The sequence below is a fragment of the Xiphias gladius genome, chromosome 6, assembly GCF_016859285.1.
Source record: "Xiphias gladius isolate SHS-SW01 ecotype Sanya breed wild chromosome 6, ASM1685928v1, whole genome shotgun sequence".
NCBI lineage: Eukaryota > Metazoa > Chordata > Actinopteri > Istiophoriformes > Xiphiidae > Xiphias > Xiphias gladius.
In genome coordinates this window covers 7,447,101-7,472,546 of record NC_053405.1, presented here as the reverse complement: position 1 = coordinate 7,472,546, position 25,446 = coordinate 7,447,101, and the positions used below count along the sequence as shown (strand labels likewise).

Below are 25,446 nucleotides of genomic sequence, written 5' to 3'. Positions count from 1 at the left end.
ATTTAAATGCTAATATCTGTTTGACAGATTAGCAGCCGTACACAGGCGCAATATATTCTCTGCTGTTTGACTTGGCTCGCAGCAGTAGGGATTCGCTCGGCAGTGGTGGCTCAGCTGTTTGTGACTTCATTTGAATAAAATGACTTGAAATTTGTTGTGTGATGATCTATTACTGGTTGTGGGAGAATTTCATTTCACCCATCGCCTCTTTGAGGAGGTCAGAGGTCAGGTTCAGCCACAAAATTGCAAGAATTCAGTGTCTCAGCTGGTTCAAAGCTTGTATTCAAGTCCATTATCAGCATAAATGCACCTGCATGGCTGCACCATCACTTAACTATTAAAAGCCAAAAATGTTAGCCAAGGTTTTTACCAAATTGGTCTGTAATTTAAATAAATCCAGAATGAAGGGAAGAATAAGTGATGAAGCTGTTCCTGCTAGTGGAAATAACTGATGGGAAAACCTGTATGTGCACCTCAATGATCTCTGTAGGTGCGGGTGAATTAGCTGTTGAGCAAGTTTGGAATATAAATCTAGAAATAGCGTTTGATCTTGGCTTATGGTTGGAATATTCACTTACAAGCCAACGAGTCTTGAAAGATCGATAAAGCTCACCTCACCTGCTTCATCAACTAAGTCATGATGAAATTATTATTTTCTCTTCATTTGCCGGAAACTGGATCATCCCAGACTATCTCACACTTGGCAAGAGATCTTGATGTCTTTAAACCAGGATCCATTGAAGTACCCCAGGTAGGGATTTGACAGCGGGCCGGGCGCACTGTGGCCAGAAGAGGAAGACAGAAGTGAGGGGAAGAAAAGCAGTGGTTCAGTGGTAGTTTAGCAAGTGCCTCATTATCCTTTCATTAGTGCTCTAATTTGATTTTGTTCACTGCTGCTTCTTATACAATTGGCTCCTGTTTACTGTTTTAGTCAAGTTATTTCCATCTTATGGATATGTCTTTTCAGTGAAGAAACAGTCACTAATCTAAGCTGCATGTGTGGTTTTTCCCATCACTGCCGACCCTTTTTTTGGTGTTATTTACAATTATTAATCAGTTGAGAACCTGTCTTGTAGGGAAAGGCTATCCAGACTTGGAGACTAAGTTGAACTCCCTTTTTTTTTCAGACAGTACACTGCTCATATTTTATTTTGATTATGTAAATAAGGTCATGTGCATCCATTCTGCCATGCGACAATATGTTCACACTGACTGTATCTGCAGTTCATATACACACAATATATTTAAATTGTTTCACGACATTATCCACTCTTGCCATTTAACATCTGCTCGTAGAAAACTAAAGCGTGACTCATGTTTTTTATGGTTATGCTTTGGCACTCACAGCACTTGGTTAAGGTTGGGGAAAAAGATCATGGTCTCGGTTAAATACTGAAAAAGCGACATGAGGCATGAAAGATGGCGTGTGTAATTTTAAAACACTTTACCAAAACAACAATCTTTTTCAATCTTTACCCACGGCGCTTTTGTTGCATAAACCTAATCACAGGATGCAAACTCCACCTTCCACAGTCAAAGATCTGCACTTAGTCTGCCATCCACACTGCCCATCTCTTATGATTTTCACATGGTAAAAGAACATAGCACTTCCCTCTCTGGAGAAAAACGTTAACATTACCCTGGCAGCACTTGCGATTCTTTCAAAACACATTTGGCAGAAGTAAACATCGTTAAGTATGAAAACATAGTTTTTAGAGAACAAAGTTGAATGTCTTCTAAAGGCACTATTCGTGGGTGGGAAGCCAGTGAGGGATCCTTGTAGCTGACTTCTGCCGGTTGGTGCGGTTGCCTGTGCAGAGGAGAATGGGATGTGGTGTAGCACATTTCCTTGCAGGCATTACGCCCTCCCAGTAAAGCTCTATAGCTTCTCACTTGACTGTATACTGTAGTGTATTACATATTCCTCCTATAGCCCTGAAAATGAGAGAAAACGTGAGAAAGAGATTGCAAAGAGATTCCTTTTGCTGACGTTTAGATCATGGAACTGTGCCTGTAAATAACAAAAATGTCCGTGTAAACTATTAAGACAGGATGGAAATGTATGATGCTATTAAAGGCATAATCTGTATATACCCACTTACCTCCCAAACCTCTACATCCGTTCTTTTCACTGTAAACACTACTTCCTGCGTGTAAATTGTTAAGGCAGAGTAGTTAACTTGACGGTAAATTGCCCGATATCTTATTGATTTCATGCATGAGCTACTAAAGCGAAAAAATTAGCCAGACCTGAAAAAAAAGGGATTACTTTTTTTTTATTTCACCTGGGCTTAAACATTGGACTTAACATGTCTTGACAAAGAAGGGGACTCGAGATATGATATAAAGATCATCCTCAGACTGAAATGTATAAAAGATACATTAAAGCCTCAGTTTCTTTCTTTATAGACCAAGAGCATACAGTGTTGTTTTGGTTCAGTTGACACCTATCATATATTTATTTGCTCAGTTCTTTTGAAGTTGGAAGAATTCTAAATGAATCCCCTCTGTAGCTGTCTTCAAAGTACAGACCTATGATGTCCGATCCTTTCAGTATTACACCATATTTATTCCATTTCTTCTCTCCCTCTCCTGCTCAGACACTGGAGCCAGGATACACTTTGTTTTTTTCATCTGTCAAATGAAAGAAGGTTGGGGGAGGTGTGAAGGAGCAGCTTATATTTTCATTTCTTCAGTGCCTTCTCAGTGCAGTGCTTGTAAACAACAGATGGTGTAATCCTGGACGTGTTACGGTGAAAGAGCATCTCTGTGTCCCGGACGTTGAACTGTTAGCCGTGACTGTGCGTCAGTATTATCTGGGGGGGGTTCAGACTTTGACCACTCTTCTCTTTCTGCCACACTACCAACTTTTTACCAATTTGTCAACTGTCCCATCAGACAAAAAGAAAACTTTGGATTTATTGTATGCAAACTTTCCTCATCATCCAAACTTTCCTCATCAGCCCGTACACCTCAGACTTTCAGCACAACTCTGAGTCCTGTGTCATCTGCAGAAGTTTTCAAATGACTCCACAGTAGTTGGGTGTGTCTGTGGTGGACAGGAGGCAGAGTACAGAGACCTGGTGGACCGCTTTGTGGGAACAGCCACCTGCTCTTGAATGTGGCCAAGACCAAGGAGATGGTTGTGGACTTCAGAAGGACCAGGACTATGTTAAGCACCATTTCCATTCTTGGAGAGGAGTTGGAGGTAGTGGAGGGACACAAATACCTCGTCGAGTCCACCTCGACAGCAGACTGGACTCGAAATGCAACACGGAGGCTGTCTACAGGAAAGGACAGAGCAGACTCTACTTCTTGAGGGAGGTTAGGTCGTTTAATGTGTGCCGCAAGATGTCGCAGGTCTTTTTACCAGTCTGTTGTGGCCAGTCCAACATTATTTGTTGCAGTCTGCTGGGGCAACAGCATCAGAGTCAGTGACACCAGCAAACTGAACAAAGTGATCAGGAAGGCTGGGTCTGCGCTGGGCGCTTCTCCAGAGCCCTTGGAGGTGGTTGTGGGGAGTGGGATGCTGCCATGTATCTATATACAGTATCTGCGTAAATACAGTATCTAGCTCTCTTCTCTAGTGCCCCCGCCCCCCTCTCTCTTCCTCTCTATCTCTTACTTACTCTTCCCATATGGAGGATTGTATGGCATCATTATCCAGGGAGAGGCAGCCATCCAGTCAGAGAAATCGACAATTAGGACCCAATAAAGTGGAAAAACATATTTCTGTATGCTAATGATTTTTTCAGCAGCCACAGTAGATGCTGATTAGGCTTCACCTTTTTTCCCAGATATTACTAGTTTTTCCATTTATGCAAAGCTCAATTTATTCATTCCGTCATAGCATTTATCAGGGCCACAGTACTGGGCCAGCACCTTTGGCGGGCTTCGAAGAAAAGTGACAGATGAGGAAAGCAAGCTAATTTGATTCATGAGTAGATTTAATGGAAGAAACAGTGAAGCGTGAGAGCATCTATAATGTACCCCCAGCGACTGTTCTCCATACGTTCTCCCCAGCTGTCAGAGGCAGTCAGCGGAGAGCAGAGACGAGAAGATTCTACACTTTTCAAGCTGAAGGAAGCAGCGAAGTCGGTCGCTAACGCAGTGCAGCTTGCGGAGAGAAACCCAAGCTCTGCCTGCTCCTGGTGCACATATCATGATCAAACACGTGAATGTATAGAGCGGGCTCACAATTAGCATCCACTCATCTGCACAGCCTCCCTCATCCAACTACCTGATTTCTTTCTGCTGCCTGTCAAAAGCAATTTAAGGCCAAATGTCAGTTAATATTCTTTAATTAGTATCTGAAGACACTTTGAGAACAGAGATATATCAAAGCCATCTGTTTGTGAATGACTTTGATGTTTTGGAGCATGTTTTCAGCTTTTTAAACCCTACACAGTGGTGATTATCTTTATTACATTTCGTGCATTGGTGTAGTTTGTGCATCCCGCCAGAATAAAAATGACATTAGAAGCCATTTAATGCGGCTCCCTGGTGTCAACAAACATCCAAGAATAATTTCCACATTTTGTCATAATGATGTGATTTGCATTGCAAAGAATCTGTCAGAGGCCTCGGCTGAATCTGCCAGGGACCTCATCACCTCCACCGTGAGCAAAATCCACTGAGTTCCTGACTAACAAATAACTCATAACAAGTCCTGAGGAATTCAGATTTGCCTCTTGCTATTTGAAGCAAAAACAGAGTATATTTCTTTCTACTTTTTAGACCATGTCATAAATATGTTTGAGTAATACTTTGAACATTTGTATACTTGGAATATTAATCTCACCAGCCTTGGAAGTGGGCACATCTCTTGCAGGAAAAGTGCACGGTGAGCAACGGAAATGGAACACTTGTCGTTATTTTTAATTAGTCAAAACGTATTCTGCATTTTTGCTTATGCATCGCAGAGCAGTGGTTTATGGAACGCTGTTTCACTGAAAGCTTATTCATCTGGAGGCTCATTACGCTACGGTAATTACACAATACTGAGTGCTTTTCTTTTTGTCTTAGAGGATATTGCTTACCATTCAGAAAACCACACCTTCAGTGAGATAGCCTGTCACAAGCCAAAAGACAAAAGAGCCAATAAACTGGTAGAAACACATCCAATCTGATACAATAGGTGGAGGGAGCAGCTACATTGGGAGGCTCTTGTTCTGCTGTTATTGCAGCACGGGTACCTCATCTCTGGGAGCAAGGGGGTGCCTTTGAATCTCACGCCAGTCAGGAAGACAATGGATCAGAGGTGGTGAGATTGGAAGAAAGGGGCATGAGGCAAGGGGTACCCCTCCTCAACCTTCCTCTACGGATGCTCAGGTGTTGTCTACGGGAGAAAAGGGTGAAGGGGAAAGGAGGGAATGATAATGAGAAAAGGAGGCCGGTGGGGAAAGAGGAAAAGAGAAAGAAAGTAAGACAGGGGCATCCATGGAAGGGGGCAGGCATGAGACGCTCTATGTGTACATGGTGCTACTGTGTCTGCATTATTTAAGAGTTCTCATTAACCTGAGTCTGACACAAGCTAAATCAATAGCCGACACAGAGGCACACAGCATTTCAGGCGCTATAACTGCTCCCTGAGCAGACCGCGAGATCATGGTGAGATATAATTGCAAAGGGGGGGTTAAATTCATTCAGCAGAACGATAACAACCTGCTGTGTCTAGGTCAGGGATCACCTGTCCTGCATTGATTTGGCCTGAAACCAGACGTGTTAAATAGAACATTGATCATGGTCTGTGAGTTTGTGTGACAACGGCATCTCCCCTCATCACTGATGGTCCAAAGGGTGCTTTGTTTATGTTAGCAAAGCCACCTTAAAGAAGAATTCGAATGTTTTGCCCGTGAATCAGGCACACATGCAGAATGGACATTCAGCAACAACATCAGAAAAGAAAGGTTCACATAAAAAAAAACAAAAAACTATATATTTTCCTCCAGGTCAGTTTATTTTACATCGGGTAATATCTAACAGCCTCACCGGTCTTCATTATGTTTATGAGATCATGGCAAACTCGACACATTTCATTAACTTCATTTATTCATCTTCAGTTCTAGCACCGTAACCAACACCTGCGGCAGCGTAATCCAGCGAGTACACCAAGTCCGACGGCAGCCGTACACAGTGATTCATTTTGATTGAGTCATGCAAACAGATTTACGTGGGGCTATGGAAAGGGATGCTAGGCTGTTTCTTTGCTACATGACAGTTGGAACATACTTTGGCATAACAAAATGCAGCCAGTTCAATAAAATGACAGCACGAGGATCCTCTGACCATTAAGTTATTCTTTGTCCATGTTCAAGTCAAGTCAGGTCACTTTAATTTATATAGCCCAGAATCACAGATTTCCTCAAGAGCGCTTTAAAATCTGTACAACACATGAGCCCCTCTATCCTTAGACAATCGATCACTCAACTGAGGCTGGGCTTTTTTTACATTTATCATTCTGCTTCAAATGGAAACCAACATATTTAGAGTTGTGAAAAAGAGGTGAGAAAAAAGAGGTGAAACTGTGTACACCTGCTTTATAAATCAGGAACATTTACCATCTACCATCTGACTGGTATCGTGTGAATTCTTCATTAAACGATTACTGATTTAGTAGTTCTTTGACTTTACTACAGTTAGGTTTTTCTGGCCAACAGAACATGACAGGCTGCTGTAACTGTATCCTGTAAATGATATATCTTGATTTTCCTTCTCTTTGACCCAAAAGCGTGACTGCTTAGATGATCAGAATTCTACACAGCCATGAGAAAGAAAGACATAAAGAAAGAGGTTCCTAAAAACATAACTTCAAAAAGAAAGAAAGAAAGAAAGAGAGAAAGTATAAAGAGTGAACATAGGAACAAAGGAAGACCAAAGGACAAGATGGACTGAAGGGCAGAGGGAGATGTTGAAGCCAACAGCACAAAGTGTCGGCTCAAATGGACCGTGATGGGGCAACTTCTGGCTCCTGGAGGATTTTCTTCAGGTCATCAAGCATCACATCATGGAGATGCAAATGTAACTATGTTCACGGCTGTAGCCACAGACCCATCCAGAGACACAGATGCAGCCCTGCTCTGTTCTTCCCCCATACATGCCTCATTCTAAACCCCAAGCCTAGTCTTCATCTGCTTCTCTCCCATTGTCTGTCTCTCTTTTTTGCTTTTTCTGACTGGGTTGAACACTCAGTGATATCCACAGCAGAGCCTCGGCACTCCCATGACCATGACTGTTGGACCAACTTGTGCCTTAAAATACATGCATAAAGCATCCGATATTTTCATCCAAAACCAAATCAAGCCCGTTTACATCTTCATTAAAACATCATATCCTTATCAAATTGTTTAATATTGTCTGAATTTCTCTAACCTGATAGATTTTCTGCTTCGCTATCTGATTGCGTCTGGCTGTTCTCATCTCGCTCGCCCCCACACCTGTGCAAAAATATCACCGTACCCTGGAAGAATAAATCAGGTACACTCTGTGCCTCAGATAAAGCACAATCTCTTCACTGTCCTTTCCACAGCTCTGGACCCGGACTGCTTTTGCTTTGGATGCTCAGACACCAGGGCTTATGGTGGCAGGTATGAGTGAGGTGCAGACACACCGCTGGTCTCCAAACCCAAGCCCAGTTGTGTTTACTTTGAGCTGTTTTACAGTTAAGACGACCAGCTAAAATCCCCAACCAGAGTGTATATATACTATACTCCACACAACACACATATGATTTTTCTTTTTCTTTTTTTCTGTGCGAAATGTACCGACGCTGCAGGATTTAGTGAATCAACTCTCACTCCACTATGGAAACCACAACCGCTGAACTCCCACTGTCGAGCCCGCTAAACACCCACTGGTTATGATGGCTGTAGCACCACTGGATAAGAATTATTACTTCACAAATATGAGATTCATAAGATAAAGAAGGATAAGAAGAAGGTAGAGATGAGGGAAAGGAACACGAAGAAGGACATTTGTAAAAATAAGAAAATAAAAAATGGGGAAGAGACGACGAAATAGAGATACAGAACAGATGAAGGAAAAAAACAACTCCAAGAATATACAACATGATAATGAGAAGCAAGGATACTGTGCAAAAGGTCCATCAGTGCACAAAGGGCTTTGAAAAGGTTTCTATAATTTGACCAAAACCAATCCTTATGGTGTTGGGTATCAGGCCTCACTGATGCATCATGATCCTTCTACAAAATTTTGCATCTCGGAGATTCTCCTCTTTGACCACAACTTGACCTCTTTGAAGGAAGGGGGGACAAAACCCGAATCCTGTCCCAGTCTTGCCGGCCACTTCAGGCAGCTGTCACGGAGAGTAAAGCCTGAGGCATAGATTATATCCTTTCCATCTGCCAAAGTTTAATATTTCTATAAAACCTTACTGGGACAAGTTAAACTAGGTATTTTGTTTAGTATTATCCTCCCCAAACTCATCACTGTTTGTGTTGTTGCTCACAGCAACACCTTTCATGCGGTGCACAGCATATGAAAAGAGACCCGAACAGGACCTGATTGTGTCTAATATGATGAGGTTAGAAGTGCATTAATTTAAGCAGGCGTTTGTTCCATCTTAATAGGCTTGATGCACTGAAATACTCTCTGAGGTGCAGGTTAAACCTCCCTTGAAAAAACTGTCGGCTTAATGGCCCCTGCCTTACGCTGATAATCGCCAAGGTGTCACCTGCTCTTTGGCGGTGGATAAGGGTGCTGGAGCCTTTGTGTAAAGGCACCGTGAAACATTGCCCAGCGTGTTTTTTTAATTTCTCTCTTTGAAGTGAATTGACATTCAGCTCAGGATTTAGTTTGACAACGCAGCCTGCCTCCCAGCTCCTGTGTTTTCCTTTTGTAAACTTCCGCACGCTACATACATTCAGCTCTCTCGTCCTTGAGTGTCACTTACAGGTTGCCCGCCTTCTGAGGTCGGTTTGAGTGACTTCACAAATTGATTGAAGACGCCAGTCACTGAGGGAGAAGGCGGATAGAGGGGGACATGCTGGCAGGCCGAATGGTGGGAGCCAGGGATCCTGTCAAACCCCATCTTTGCTACGAAAAGGGAGGTGGATGGGCACAACTCTCGGTAAAACCGCAGGACGTGTGACAGGAATGCCGGAGCACCATGTCACTGCCGATGACAGTCAATTTGTCGGGGAGTCAAGGGGCCCTGAGAGGTACACTCCACTGCAGGCAGCAGCACAGCTTATGGTATTTAATAACCAGGGCACCAACCTGTTTTCCATGGACACACTGTACAACGCAATGCATGTCCCACCCATTATGTTCCCAGCAACAGTAGCCATTTAGCCATCCATCCATTTGTAGACAGGAAATTGAGAGCTTTTGTGGTTTGTTTAAGCACATTATACAGCCTGTGTTTATCTTTTTCTGACAAGCGACATCTTAGTTAGGCCACTCTCAGGAAAAGGAGCAGTAGCACGACGTTGTTATACCCCCGCAAAAAAAAGCATGAAGGAGGAATGCGTGACTTCGAAATAAGGCACTGCAATTTCGAGCCATATTGTACCAACGTCCTATTTTCTAACTATCAAAGTTGGCTTCATGCAAACATGGAAAAAAATCCTTTCCTATATTCCAGCAGAGTAGTTACAACCATAATGTAGTTGCGATGCACAGAAATTGTAGAGGCAACTATTAAAAAGTTATTCAGTGTTTAAGAACATTGCAATAAAATGTGATCTGGCTTTGGAAATGTTCATTATCACCGTGATGAGGGTTGAATAAAACTCCTGCTTTCCTATATTATAGTTCTTCTCCCTCTTCTTTTGCTCAGACACTGTGACTATCAGTTGCTCCGATGATCATACATCATATTAAAACAAGCTACGTGAATGAATATAGATTTTCTTTTAAAGTAGTCACTCTCTTCCTTTTATATAGTCACACGTGCTGAATGGACAATGTAGAAATAATAACATACAACCGCAACACTGATGAGAAAATACTGGACTTGGTGTGAAAGGCCTTTGGAGTCCCTGGGGACGGCTGATACGACCTTCCTGGCCTCCTTTGTGTGCTTCCTCTGATATATGCCATATGGGGTCATCATGGCTGCTGCTTTTTCACCTGACGTGGAGGAGTTTCACAAGTGGAGCATAATATGCACAAACGCTCTCCGTATCTCCTGCGGATTCCCCTTGAGTGTTAGTTGGAGCACTCGGGGCCCGGCGGTGGGCGAGCCGGTTCTGTTTAATCTACCGCTGCTCTATCAGCATCCTTTAATGAAGAACCACAATGGCAGGATACAGCATCATAGGTGGTAAAATGTGTACTGCATTCGGTATCTAATGTCTTCAATGCAAATATCCATCCAGTCCAGAGATTTCAAAAAGGCTCAGATTGGATTTTACCACCTTGGGAATATTGCAAATATTGAAGATGTCTTTCAAAGGCACCAAGGGACCTATAAATTCTTTTTATATCACTTGATTACTTTGATACCCTTTTCTCCGGTCTGCATTACCAAACTGTGGCAAAGCTCTAGATTACAATTGCTTGTATCACTTTAATGATTATATTGGCAGGAGCCGGACTAAACTGAACCTGAAAATATAATCATTTCATTACGGATGTTGTCAGATCATACAGGGCTAAAAGATCAGACATCAAAGCGGCACCTACATCTTTGATTTCTGATCTTTTAGCCCTGTATGATCTACACTATCAAAGCTGTAGGTTCCTACCTACATCTTTGATATCTGATCCTTAAGCCCTGTATGATCTGACAGGGCACCTCGGGCCCAGGTGACTGGGCCCTTGGCGTCTTATCTCTGAGACTCTGGAGCATAAAATGCTTTGTGAAAATAATATAAACTCGTGCTGTTGTAGTTTCTGTTGTTCTTGTTGTTGTTGTTGTTCTACAAAGAGCCTTTCATATACGCACAACCTATTCGTTACACATTACTTGTATTTGGTCCCGTGATTCTATGGTGATCTGGGCGTCACCATTCACACAAACTGGATTCAGCACATTTGCATATTCATACTCATACAAACCTTATATACAGCATGTTGCAGTAAAACGCTGGGGCCTTTTTTTTGGGGGGGGGATCCCCTTGGGAGCAGAAAGTTGTGCAGAAAGAACCTGCAATTTAATTCCTTTTTTTGAACTGTTTTTGGTGTAGCTGTGTAGATAATGCGTTGATTATTTCTTGCCGGAAGCAAGGGCTGCAAACTCCGGACTTTTCCCGCTGCTCGGCATCGGGCCACATCGTGGAAATCTGACAAACAAAACGGTCCCGCGGTGAACATCATTTTGAGTGCCTCCTCCCTTATGGGGGGAAAAAAGGTCGAAATCAAATTACCCCGGGTGTGATTACAGAAGCTCGCCACCGGGGGGCACACTTTTCATGCCATCTCGGCGGAGCCCGCGGCACCGCTCGCCGCAGCGTCTCACGGTGATAGTTCGGGGGGGTGGGGGGGCTCGGCAGCTCAGACGCTGGCATCGGCGGCGCATGCCGCTGGGGAGGCGCGGAGGCAGCGTCCGGTGACATTCACCCCATGCGTAATGTGCACTACGCGCGCCAGACCGGGGGCAAGTGCGGCTGCCTCAGAACTAAACAGCGTTGGCGACGATTACTACCATGTCTTCATCACGCAATGCGTTACCTAATATCAACATCAAATTATATTCATTTAAAAAAAAAAAAAGAAAAAAAGGTGAGAATTGAAATAATCCCCTATCAGTTAAAAAACACTCATCAAAACAACATTTACTGAGTGGGAATATTTATGTGTTTCCGTGGTTTTGATTATTCACTTTCAGCTCAGAACCGGTGACACTGGACTCATCGGGAGAACCATCAAATCGCTGGATTGTTTAACGGTTTCATGAGTCAATGTGAGTGTGAGGATGACTCCGAGGTATTGTGAAAAAAAAAAAAAAAAAACGCTGCCCCCCCCCCCCCAGCCCTTCGCCCCCTCTCTCATTTCCACGCCGGCCTCCTCTCCCCAAGGCGCCTGCATACTTAGTCAATATTGTATCGGTCTGGTAAAACACACTGCTCACACACATATGCCACCTTAGGGGCACATAACCGTGGCTGTGTGTTTTAAAGAAAGCCTGCTCTTTAGCTCGCCTGGACCGTCGGTCTGCATTTATGTTATTCCTACTACAAGTATTAAAAGAATTAGAATTATTATTAGTTGTAGTAGTAGGCTGATTGTTTTACCCCTCGTGTAATTTGCTCGTTTTTTTTTTTTAATTTAGCCGTTCAGTTCACTGATTTAAATGCTTTTCAGATACATTTTCTCGGCTACATTTTCCAATTGTCCTCACATGAATTGGGATCTCCTAACACGACGCCTGTCATTTGGAGACGTGGTTCTGGCAAGATCCCAAATTTCTGTTGAAAGATGAGAACAGACTCCCAAGGTGGGCAGGGCAGGGGCAGGTATAAGTGTTTATAGGACGGGGGGAGTCGCTTTTGCTGTGAACGGGTTCCCCCATATCTTCGCTCCTGGGTCCCGCGCCAGGCTGCTCGGCATTGTGGCCCGGTCCACTGTCCGCGTGTTCTTGGAAAACGGCGTCAGGCAGCAGCTGAGAGGGGCTTAACATTTCAAACGTCTGGCGGTAGGGCTGCAAAGTTTCCACCCCGAGAACCCTGTCATGTAGCAGCAGCAGCAGCAGCAGCAGACGGGAGCGCAACACCGCAGCTCACGGGTTGGTGCTGAGAGTTCGTTGTCTGTGCGGTTGTGGCGCGGGGTCTCTGTAGTCCCGGGATCGTACTCGCCATGCGTCGTTTTAGTTGATGGAGGCCGATTTATTTAGATTGGGAGAATCTGTTGCCGCCCACGTCCGTCAGGCTGCAGCTGCTGCAGTGTTAGAAACTGTGTTGGAACAATGTCTGTGATCAAAATGCGTGCGTAAAACAGCACCGCCGTTGTTCTTTATCAGCTCTCCCGGCTCTTTAAGACAGTTTGACAGAGGATGAGATTCTTACACCAACTCTACTTTAACAAGTAACTTTTGTTTTGTTGCATCCAGAGTTTAAATCCTGCTCCATCTTTTGCGTACGAGTCTGCTGAGCAGCAACTTAGTGCATTCAAAGTGGGACTCCCGTGATACCAGTCATAGATGTCCTCTCAGTTGGAAGGAGGCCCGCAGCAGGAGACCGCAGCAAAATCTGAAGTGCCAAACTCCGAAGAAGTAGTTGACGTGACAAGACCAGACGGATGCGCCGGGCAGCGCGGCTGCCCCGGGGACGGGGGCCAGAAAGAAGGGGCCCTGTCCCCGGAGCGCCAGCAGCAGAAGCCACGCAAGATGACCCGGAGCCCCAAATGCGCCCGCTGTCGGAACCACGGCGTCGTGTCGTGTTTGAAAGGCCACAAACGCTTCTGCCGCTGGAGGGACTGTCGCTGCGCCTGCTGCCTGCTGGTGGTGGAGCGCCAGCGCGTGATGGCAGCGCAGGTCGCGCTGAGGCGGCAGCAAGCTGCGGAGGTGAGGAGAGGGCAGGTCAGTGACGGAGGGAAAGTGGAGAGCAAAACAGATGGGTAAACCGTGGCCCCCAGCAGGGGGCGAATAGTAATTTACAGACAGAGTTATCACAGTGTTGTGGATCAAAAATGGGAGTATTGGAAAAAAGTGAAGTAAAAGGGATTTACACTGAAGTTCAGAGACTGAAGTTCAGAATACAAAAGTAACAACGTTTTTAGAATTTTTAGAAATAATGCAACGAATTTCAGACAGATTTCTGTCACACACACATTAGTTCACACACACACACACATGGCTGCACATAGGGGGAAGTTTGATGTTATTTGTCCAAACGGTGCAGAGCTATAACAGCTTGAAGCAGAGAAGTTTTTTTGTTTGTTTTTTTTTTTTTGCTTTCCATTTTTAATTCAAGTTAGATCAAAAGTTGAATATTTGAGTTATGTTTTACCAGTTATCTTGTAGTAGGGCTCCTGGAGTGAGCTGCAGCTAGTTAGTCGAGCTTCACTTACAGTGTTTCCAAAGTCTCACCATGATCAACCTCTCTTTTTACACGAGAGGCCCTTTGAGCAAATGACACGGTGTACATCACGACAAGAAAATACAGTTCTACAAAGCAGTCGTCACCAACGGACACACTACTTCAAACATTCACAGATATTAACAAATATCACTCAGCAGAAATTTAAACATCTCTCGGAGGAAGGAGTGTCTCTAACTTTAGCACCGGAAGCCTGACTGCATTTGAAACTGAAGGCAAAATGTGAAACTTGACACTGGGGTCGACATCATTTGTATTTTAAATTGTGCCATAAAATAAATACTGTTGATTAAATATTCTATCAAAATAAAATAACTTAATTAACAAGTATAGCATAGAAGAGGGTATTTATATACTCCTCTATACAAAATGACTTCCATTTATACTTACAGTCCTGTAGTGTCAGTGGGACTTTTTTAATTATTAGAATCACAGAGACCTGTACTTGTCTCTTACGTGATGTATTATTCAGTTGGGCTACCCATGGGGATTGGTCTCAGTATGATTTGATTATGTCCACGTTGTTTCATTCCTGTCTCCTCGTTTCTCCCAGGGTAAGAGGGGCGCGAGGTGTGCAGCTCCGTTGCGGAGGACGGCCTATCAGCGTTACAGCAGAGCCGCCGAGCCGAGCATCCTGGCCAAGAGCATTCTGCAGGGTGAAGTTTGATCAACGTCTCTTCTTTTTTTCTCCCAGATTGTGATTGGGGATCGGATGACACACTTAAAAGTCACCTTTTGCACTTTGCTTTATTGCTTTTGATGCATTGCATCCGTCAGAATTCATGCAAGATCACAAATCAGTTGGCTCGGTGTGTCGTCTGCTAGTGGTGGAAGGGATTCAGCGCTTGCCGATGTGTCAAATCAAATTCTTTTCTACTTGCAACGGGTGTGCATTCACATGTCAGGAGTAGCTTCTCTCCCCGACACGACATTTCCAGAGAACTTGACTAACATGCGGGTAAATAAAAGTACAGAAATGACAGCAATGTTTTGTGGAATTCCTGAGGAAATGGATTCCCTGCTGGTTTAAGACCAACTTTAACCATAACCAATATGCGTATAATCCCAACCTTTATCCTGGCCAAATGGGACGTTAGCTCCCACAGTGTCACTGAATAAACAGTGTTAGTGACATTCTACAGCTGTGTATTGTGTATACATTATATGTACATGTGTATAGATTATGTATGTATACACATACGGTAGGGTAATTGCATTTACAGAGCCTTTTTGACACGGCCTGTGCTTGATGGATGCCACTACCCAGCATTCTCTGCACTTGATTTTTCCACTTGATCATTGTGGCTTCAGTATTTCACAACAACAGGCCATTACTATAATATGTATGTATATATATATATATATAGATATAGATATAGATCTACACCTGCTGGCTGCTGGAAGCTTTGTCTTCTTTATAGCCCTCCAAGTTTTCCTGTGCTCTCAGTAAAGCAAAAATGACACCACTAACCAGCTGCATGATTAAAATAATAAACCTCAAAGTGCTCGAACATAAACACAACAATTAATTGCCTGAAACAACTTCAAATTACATAAATAAATGAAATAAATGAAAATATAACAGCAGCGTGTGACTTTACTCCCATGTTCAGGGCTGAAACCGATGGTTCCTCTGGAGGAAGACACCGCCTGCTGGTCTAAGCCGGCACAGTGCGATCAAACACACTTGACGTGCCCGTCCATCAGCGCCCGGATGAGGAAGAGACGAGCCTTCGCAGACAAGGAGCTGGAGAACGTGATGCTGGAGCGAGAGCTGAGACAGAGGGAGCTCCAGAGCGACCTTTCCTTCGCCTCCTCCGCCCTCTTCCCTGTGCTTCACCCTCCAGCCCTGCCCGTCTCCCCTAGCCTGCACTGCTGCCCTCTCAACAAGGACGCCACTGCCGCAGGGACATCCAGCTATGTGCCTGTGTATAAATATAAGCCTCTGTATGAGTGTGACTTCCAGTTCTATCGGTTCTTCCACCTAAAGAGCAGATCTTCCGCAGAAGGTGACTATAACAACTTTTTATGCCGAAGCCCAGAGAAGGCTATCGGGGATGAGGAGGTGCAGAATGACTGGAAGGTCAATGAGAAGATAGACCGACCGGAGCTTATACCTCTACCATCACAGCAAGGACTCAGAAATCATGGCAACACAGGTCTGTCAGGTCTAGAACTTGTCAGATCCCCCTCAAAACCAACAGAAATAATGGCCTCAAATGGCTCTTCAGCCATCACACACTCTGTTTTTAGATCAGATCAGGGTATCCTGGGCCCCGCAGGTGTCAGTGCAACGAGCAGGACTTTTGATCCCAGACCTCTGACAGCTAAGGGCTGGAGCGCAGACACTTCTGCCGCCCAGGCAGGTCCTCATGCTGACTCTGTCAAGAGCCCTCATGGCAACTCAGTCAGGACTCCCACTGTGAGGCCATTACCTTTCTCTGTAGAGGCTCTGCTGAGGGCATGACAGGCAAAGGGAAAGTGGCTTAGAGCACTTTGTTTATGTGTGGACCAAGAATTGATGTTGAGGGTATAAATATAAAAATAGCTGGTTGTATGACAGGTTTCGAAACACTTTTCTTGACAAGAACTGGTTGCTATAAAATGGCAAAATGTGAAATATTTAAAAACAATTTTCCAGCTTGTATTATTTTTTCTTATTTTTCATTAAAATGTATTTTCCTACATTTTAACTATCATTAAAAATATAACAATGAAAGATATATATGCACTTCAATACTTGCCTACATTGAGCCTCTTTTGTACAAATACACACTTTAAAAATGTAATGCTTTATTCTACTCCTCTGTCAGCAGTGCGGTAAAAATGTACTGAGCCACTCTGCTTTGACTGTCCTACATTAATCATATTTTCTTGCAGAAGAAATATCCAGTACATTCATAAAACAAAGTTGATGAAAAAGTCAAGTAGTGTTTGAACTTGTGCCCATTTCTTCCTTTATACTTTGGTTTTTTTTAAATCAAAGTGTGGGTTGTGGCTCAGTGACCTCTGAACGAAACAACAGCGACTAAACAAACCGGGCGCTGCTCAGAAATTCTCTTTCCAACTCATAAGAAAATTAACAATGAAAGGGGGAACAAGAGCTGTTCTCGACGAAGACAGTTAAAAAGAGCCAAATGTTTCTTCACTAGCAGAGAAAGGGTTGACAGTGAGACCATCCAACTCTGATTTTTCTACATCTGTTGGCTCCCTTTTACCACGTTTGAAATATGCATTCAATATTTATTGGCATTTCATAAGCTCTACTGTTCTCCAAATGTGAGCCGTTGTGGCAGAGTGCAGTCTATCATTATGACTGTATAACCTAAAACCCACGGATCAGATTGCATAATGTTTAATATTTTACACAGTATCATTTTATCCAAATGAGATGGGAAATATTCTCAAAAGGGTGAGCGGGACGGTGCCAGCGTTGCCTTGGCGACATTGTTCTTTATTGTATGTTGAGCCTGACGCCGGCTGAGTTTGTTTGAACACGCATTTGATCTATATCCACTTTCTACTTTTTCTCTCCTTCTCCGTTCTTTTTTTTGTTCCGTGCTGTAATCTGGCAAAGATGGGGGTCAGATTCTTTTGACAACTGTGGACCTCGTGGCGTCAACACGGAGGTGATAGCGCACTCCTCCATGTCGGTTTGCGTGTATCTACCAGCATATCAGAATACCTCTCTCCCTGTCCTTTCACAGACAGACAGAGAGGGGAGACTGGCTCAAAGAAAGGTGAAGATGCGAGCCTGGAAAAGCTGAATAAGCGCCGCCGGGTTTCACCGGACACTCCTGCGCCAATTTCACAATATTAAAACCTTTTCCTTGCAGAGAGTGCAAATTGCCGTTCTCACTATGATGATAAAAAGATAAGCATCAATCACGCAGGATGATAATGACTTCTGTGAAGAATAACACGGAGGATATAAATCAATTTCCACCCCAGCAAAGCTAGTGAAAAAAAAAACCCATTTATCCAGTTCTCCCATGTTTCATTCTGGGGTGTTCTTGGACGAGATGTGTGGCGGCCTAATAGATGGCAACCCTGCTCCAAAGTGCCACTCACGTTCCACCATTTCTGTTAGGACTGTGCCAGGGACGGACAGATTAGCTTAAATTGTTCTGTGCTCTTTGGAGAGGTTGATTCGATCTACAATTGCCAGTTTATTAACATTTTACTTTGTGGGCCCGGGGAGGAAAGGAAAGAGAAAAGAGAATATGTGGGGGGGTTATTGGATTCAGGCCAGTATGCTGATAAAGCAGTTTCAACAGGTTGAAACATGTTTTTTGATTTGTAACAGCCCCAACCCTCCTCCTCTGCCTTATTTCGCCCACCTCTGGCTCTCCTGCTGTTCATTCTCTGGTTGTGCTTCATTTCCATTTCAGCCAGATTGATTTCACTTTTTTTTTTCCAAGGTGAAAAAGCTTTGCTTTGGCGTTTCCCTGCACCTCCGATCTTAATATTTTCATCATACAGACTATCAGCCGCAGTGGTGACAGGAAAGATGGGATAAAAGAAAAGAAAAGAGCTGGAGGGAGCTAGTGGGTGGGAGAGACCTGACAAAGAGCTAGCCCAACTCAAAACTCTTTTTGCTCACCTCCACCCTGTTATTTCAGACTAGGAGGTCCTCTTTTCCTCTTTATCTCCTTCCACTAATAGCCGAGCTTTGTAGCCTTTACACATGCACCATAGGCCTGTTCCTGGCCTAGCGTGAAGCCATCATACGACAGCTGTATAGCACAGAACTATCAAAATGATCTTTGTTTTCCCATTGCCTTAATTTCCTTTACCACGCTGCAGTGTTTACACTGGCTGTGTGCAAAAGCAGACGTGCGGGGAAGGTAAGTTCTCACTCAAGGGAGTTTTTCAGAGGACTCCGACCACACTTCAGGTCCTGACTTGAGAGCCCAGACCTCTCTACTTGTTTGGTATGATGAGTTATTTCTCCCCTTAGACAGGTCATCACGAGCATTTTGTATCAGGGTTCGGTGGAAAGCCTTTGATCGCCCTGCTAGCTCTCCTCATTACAGAATGAGAGTGGACTAAAAGCGTATGTGTTGGTGCGGCAAGGTCATTTACCTTGGCACTGCTATCTGAATTTAAAAGTGCTTTATGGGATTTTTTGGAGGGTGAAAATAACGCTCAAGGTTTAAATGGGCACACCGAGTTTGAACAGATAGAAAGCAGCATACTCTCCCAGGTTATTTTTTTAATGATCATCTGGTTGGTCGGATCAAAAGACTGAAACTGCACTTGTATGAGGACGAGTTGCCATAGTTGTTATATCTCATTTCACTGATAATTTATTGAATAAAAAACAAGCTCAACTGCTCAAGAACCCCCCAAATGTTTACATCCTACTCATTTGTTCTTAAATGTTGGGATAAGGTACATTCTTGTGGGACGAGTTGATGATAAATTTAAACTTAAGTCCATAAAGTGGGAGGAGGGTTGGATTTTGTTAAACTACGATGAAGGTCAAGCCGCTCTGCAAGGCTGCCATTACAATCCAAGATTGTGCTGATATATTGCACCAGTGACTGCTGTGGTATGCGAACCTGCTGTGGTGTGACTTGGGTGTGTGCCTGATGAGCCGCAGGTGAGCTGCTGTCGGTGGTTGGTTTTACTGATAGCTCAGGCAAATCCTGGTCATGGATTGGTTCCCCAATGGCAGCCTCTGAGGACCTTTTTAAACCAGCCACCATTGTGTTTTATTGACTTCCACTGAGTCGGCATATTGTTGTGTGATGTTTAATTTATATTTTATTGCGAAAAATGTAGTAAGGTTTTTTTTTTTGGTATTTTTTATTTTTTTGTTTTTATTTTTTATGTTATGCGCTTAGAAAAATTTATTGGTGTTCGGATTTATTTTCTTTGGTTCCTATAGGCCTAGTTGAAAGCTTCATCGTTTTATCAGTTTTGGGTTTATTCCAACCCTAAATCCAACTCATTAAAATATAAAAATCAAAATTTACTGTTGGCAATTTTAGCACTGTTTTGGCTGACTGTAACTAAATAACAGCAATAAAGACATTTTGGAGGAAATATAAGCATTAAATCACATCTGCTCACAGGAAAACACTGAAATTCCTCATCTGTTGCTTGCTCGAGCACACTATCAGTTGTGCTGATGTTGTGATAAACCACTCGGGCAACATTAAATATGAAATTTTCTCTGTGATGACTTTTAGGTAAAGGTTAGGTAAATTCACTTTCCCCAAGGACGAATACTTGAATTTCCTACATGGTTTTATCGGTTGGGAGTTTCTATTCGTAAGAACTCGCCGTTTGGTGTGCTGATGGACGTTAATAATACACTCCAGGCAATAATCCCTCTATTTATTTCACCAAGTATCTGCAACATTGCGTATCAGGGTTCAGAGCGTTTGATCTGTCTGCCAGCTTGCCCGGCACTTTGGATTCTCTCCTGTCCCACCCTGCCCTGCAACAGCCCCGCATGCTCATTGGTGTTTGGTGGCCAAGTCTGACTCAGAGATACTGGTGTAAGGTTACACTACAGCCGTGTCTGTGTGTGCGCGTCTGCGCGCCTGTGTGTGTGTGTGTGTTTGAGACATGGGGTACAGAAATCTAGTTTTGATTTGTCGATACAGGCAAGTATTGAAAGCATCTTAAGTGCGGCGTTGTCTCAGTTTGCACACAATGATTTTGATGCCATACAATGACCTCTCACAATAAAAGAAAGTACAAGTGTATGAAAGTGAAAAAGGCACAGCTAGAGCGCAACAGTAGAAAATGGGCCTTCACCTCTTCTCGAAATGCCAGTCTTTAATCATACTGACCAGTCCGGCCAGTGATGTAATTTATTTAGAAAACAGTGCCAAGGATCATTCATCAAGTTTTGTCCAAATTTGACAGTGTTATCTGAGAGATGTTTGTGTTATAAATTTTAACCTTCAGTGATCAAATCCGTGTAAGTCTTTAAAGTCCGGAACACAGCGTGAAGATATATTGTCGCTGCGAGTGTCAGACCAGCAGTACTTAAAACCTGAAATATCTTATAGGAGGGATGGATGGACAGACACACAGACAAACGAGACACGATCAATAGATCATACCACCAGACAACCACAAGCACAGGCTAGACCTTGCCCTTAAGTCAAGGACGATTCACAAAAAAAAGACAAACAGGGGCACAACACACTATCCAGAACCCATCTTTGTGTTCCCTGGATGAGGACAAAAATAACCCAAGCATAATGTTGCATAAACGGATCATTTTTCCAATGTGTTTCTGCTTTCTTTACTACACACAGACGAACAGCGTGTTTGTGAAACGCTATGAGCCGTTATGACACTTAAAAACACACACGTTACGGCACTCATAACTACTTTAGGCTATTCAGACACTCAGACTAATGTCTGTTATGATCCAAACAAATATTAATTAAAAGCGCCAAACGCATTTTCAGCCTAGCGTTTGACCTGCTCTCTGTCTAACATATTATGAGATAGCATACTGGGTAATCCGTCCCAGTTGTTCCATAAGCTCACAGCGATGGGCAGCGGAGCCATTAGGAACAACAAGGCTTTAATAGAGAAGAAGCGTCTGGTCTGCCCTCTGACAGAGACATTCCTAAATGACTGTAGTTGGGTTCCCGTCTGACCACCGCCACCCCTCATTTAAGAGAACAAACACACCAGCTCTTGCTCTAAAAGACAGCACTGTGTGTAACTGAGCCTGCCGTGGTTGGACTAGAAATTTCACAGCTTTAAAAACATCTTTGAAACAGGCAGGGTAGAGTTCTCTCCCGCACCTCCCCACTCAGCCCCATCCTGTACTATTTGGGTTTTTCCATACACTGGCGTATGTGTGTGTGTGTGTGTACAGTATTTGTGTGCCTGCATGTGTGCAGAGCTGCCCTGTCGCTATTCCAGCAGCCTCGGGGACGACCAAGGGTTGTCCGCGGCTGCAGCTGTGCGGCGATCCAGTTACCGTCACATGGTGCCGCTTGGCCGCTGAAGAACTACCTCGGCAATATTAGAAACCAAACCAGACCACAAGACCGCACTTTCTCTCACCTCTCTCTCACTAGCTGTCGCTCCCTCCGGAAAACATTATAGCATTGACGAGATGTTGAAACAACGGCCTGCATCAACCTTGTGTAACCGTAGCATCAAAAAAAAAAAAAATTAAAAAGATGTCCCTTTCAGCTGTGTTGCATTGAAAAATATGTCTCTCTGACATCAAGTCAAAAGAAAACCTTTACTGTGCAATAAAACTAAAATACAGCATTTTTTCTGGTTTATGTGGGTTGGTGTTGATCTTGTCATCTCCTGCATACGTTAAACAGTTGTTGGACTTTTTCTTCAACCTTTTTCTACCTCTCACTTCTCATTAATATGCTTTCTCAGTGCTTCTCTCTCGTGAGTACTCATCCTTTCCCCTCTTCACTGCAGAGAATGAACCACTTTTGCAGATGTAGGAGCAAACAGAGACGGGGGAAGAGGGGAACAGTCCAATAATCTCTTTCATCAGATATGATTCTTTACCATATAAATACATTTTAATACCGGTTGTAAATGTCAACACTTTCTTTGGGAGACGTTAAAGAGCTTCTAGCTGTACCCCCGGCCTCAAAGCTTTCACCTTTTATAAGCTAAAACCAGCACATGCCAGGCAAGTTCAGGAACTTTATAGACCGAGGGTGGCAGCAAAAACATTAGTGCAAAAACAACTTAGCCTGCCCGACCATTAAGGAAGTATTTACCCAGCTTGGTTCAGATTTTATTCTATAGAAAATCCTGCGAACCCAAACTCAAACAATCCCCTCAACCACATTCTGACTCCTGGTAATCCGATCCACCCTGATGTTATTCATGTCCTGATCTCCACACCCCCTGTATGCTAACATATTGGCACCCTCTTGCAAATGATTGATTATCTCTGAGGCCATAAAAGGCAAGGACAGTGGAGTGTAATGACATATAAAACCATGTTTTGATGTCAGGTTCACAGACCTTTAACAATAACAGCTGGCATGGGCAGAGTGCTGGGAGGGAGCCGCGAGCATTCGAGGAAAAAGTGTGGGCAAGTTGAGATTGCGTGATAGCAGGAACCCTGTAGTTCGCTATGACCCATAACCATGATACATCCTGCCAAGATCAGCAACATGTTTTAAAGCATTTTACTTTCCCTTTTAGTCAAGAGAGATTTTGCTCACAGACAAACCCCTTGACCATGCCAGTGCCGAAACTCAGGGATTAAAAACACAGAGGGGATAGATGATATCATACAATTAGGTGTAATAGCCTTTACAATATAAATAGTGTCAGCAAAAAGATGTTATTACACATCTCCAGTTTCATCAGAGCATGTGTCAAAGCCATTCATAGGGAACAAAGTGTCTATTTCAGGTTGGTGTTTTGACTGGTGGGGAATAGATGCGGGATGAGGCAAAGACTATCACTGTGTCTGCCTTCCTGTTCAGCTCCGTCACCGTTGGATATGAGGTGTTTTCTGTTTTGAAATGAAACCCTTCTCTGAATTCGGGCATGTGCCCCGCTTTTGACAGGACGACCTTGACAGATCCTGATCCCTTCTGCCTTGCTCCCTCTAAGCCGAACATGGCACATTTTGCAAATTCTCTGGGAGATTTCAGGGGAAAAACATTCAGATAAAACATGTTCTTCTACTCTAATGCAGCACGATTAAGTGATATGAGCAGAAAGCTGAGTAGATGCTAGACTTTGGCCTGATTAGTGGAAGATTTTCTGACACTTCACTAGTTAACCAAATGTTTTCGTGCTGGGATGGCAACTGCCAAACCGGCTACAATCACTTCAGTTTAGCTGGAAATGTACGTACATCTCCGTGCTGCAGTTGTCCGGCCTTATTCAATTTGCATGACATTATAACTCCCGAATTCTGTACCGGTGTTATAAACTGCGAAAGTACAAGAGGTGGGAATACAATGAGCCCACTGTACATATAACATATAGTGATAGGGGCAGATGGAGGAGCAGGCAGAGATTGTTCCTGATACTCATGACTGCATGACTGAATTCAACTATAGTGTTAGGCTATCCAATTTGTATTTCGCTCTGCCCCAGTGGACGGCCCACATTCAGCTTACTGGATGCAATGAATCATGAATCTAAGTGTAATGATGCTTCATGAACAACTCTTCTAAATAGAGTTCAGTGTAACGAAAAGCAATTCAAAGAAGTAAAAAGGTGAGGTACTGGATGGGAAGTGAATGAAGCACTTCCATAAATTTCCAAATCTTGGCCTGACATGTAACGTAATGTGACAGTTAAAGAAAGAGCAAGAAAAGGATTCTCTACACTGATAAACAAACCAAAAAGGAATAATGGACAAAATAAATAAACAATCATTCGTCAGTTACACCTCATAGAGGATTGTCGTAATCTATCATGTGGACAAAGACTGACAAGAGACCATATAACTACGAAACCTTTAATTTTAAAACCCCTTGCAGACTAATTTCTACTAATCAGCTTGTGAAAAGTTTTGTATAATGTATTCTATGATGCTTCAAGGGAGCTTTATAAGGTTGAAAAAAAAAAAAAAACTCTGATGATGCCATAGTGAAGTCACCTGGGTTTTCTTGGCTTTGGGGCTGGAGACTTGCAACTTTTAACAGAAAGTTTGTGTTATAAAAAGTGGAGCTGTGGCGTTCAAGATGTCGAGGTTCATTAAGGGAAACGTAGGATCCAGTGTTTTTTTTCTCCACCGCTGCTGCTTTAGCTTGACCGTGCTCTTTTAATCTGTCTCTTGTAAGCCACTTTACTCTATAGGAGTACAATGCTAAATTCTCAGCGCAGTCCTTTTTATATGATACATTTTTTAAACAACATTGCCCTGTCTTAAATGGCTGAGAGAAATGTAGAACAGTACTGCACTCAAGATCTTTTGACTCTGGCCTCTTGACTGTTCTGAAGGCCATAACTGAAAGGGACAGGCAGCATTTGGATCCAAACAGTGTGCCAGAGGTTGTGCAGTACCTTTCTAACACTGTTTTATGTCTAATCTAAGATTTTAACCTTTGACGTTTTATTTTTCCTTGTTTTGAAATAAATAATAATTTTGTAAAGTGATTTTTTCTCTTTAAAGGCCTTTGAGTTGTAATTTTCAGCTATTATAATTATTGTGTACATACAGTTAGAATTTAAAATCTATGATCATTTATATTAAATGTTTAGTTGGGGACTTTTGAGTGTAGAATTAGTATTGATAGGGAAAAGCAAGGAAAGAATTTTTTTTTTTCTGAATGAATGACAGTATTGTGAAGCACAAAATAACCTGGAAAATATGAATCCATGGTTGAAAATGCCACCAAAACGAATTCAAAATCTTAAATCACAGCAAAAAAACCCCAAAAAAACAAAAACAGCACTTTGCTAAGAAACAAAATGAGTGTTGTTCAACATGATGTCTGTTATAATGATGGAGCCCTGC

General features: G+C 43.1%; 1 protein-coding gene across 1 annotated transcript; it reads left to right on the top strand.

The window, feature by feature from the left end:
- Nucleotides 1-13,102: 13,102 nt before the first annotated feature.
- Nucleotides 13,103-16,577, top strand: dmrt2b (doublesex and mab-3 related transcription factor 2b). The gene is made up of 3 exons (XM_040129316.1): nucleotides 13,103-13,480; nucleotides 14,554-14,656; nucleotides 15,614-16,577. Exons 1-3 carry the CDS (start codon nucleotides 13,103-13,105, stop codon nucleotides 16,465-16,467), a joined length of 1,335 nt encoding a protein of 444 aa, XP_039985250.1. The 3' UTR covers nucleotides 16,468-16,577.
- Nucleotides 16,578-25,446: the final 8,869 nt, after the last annotated feature.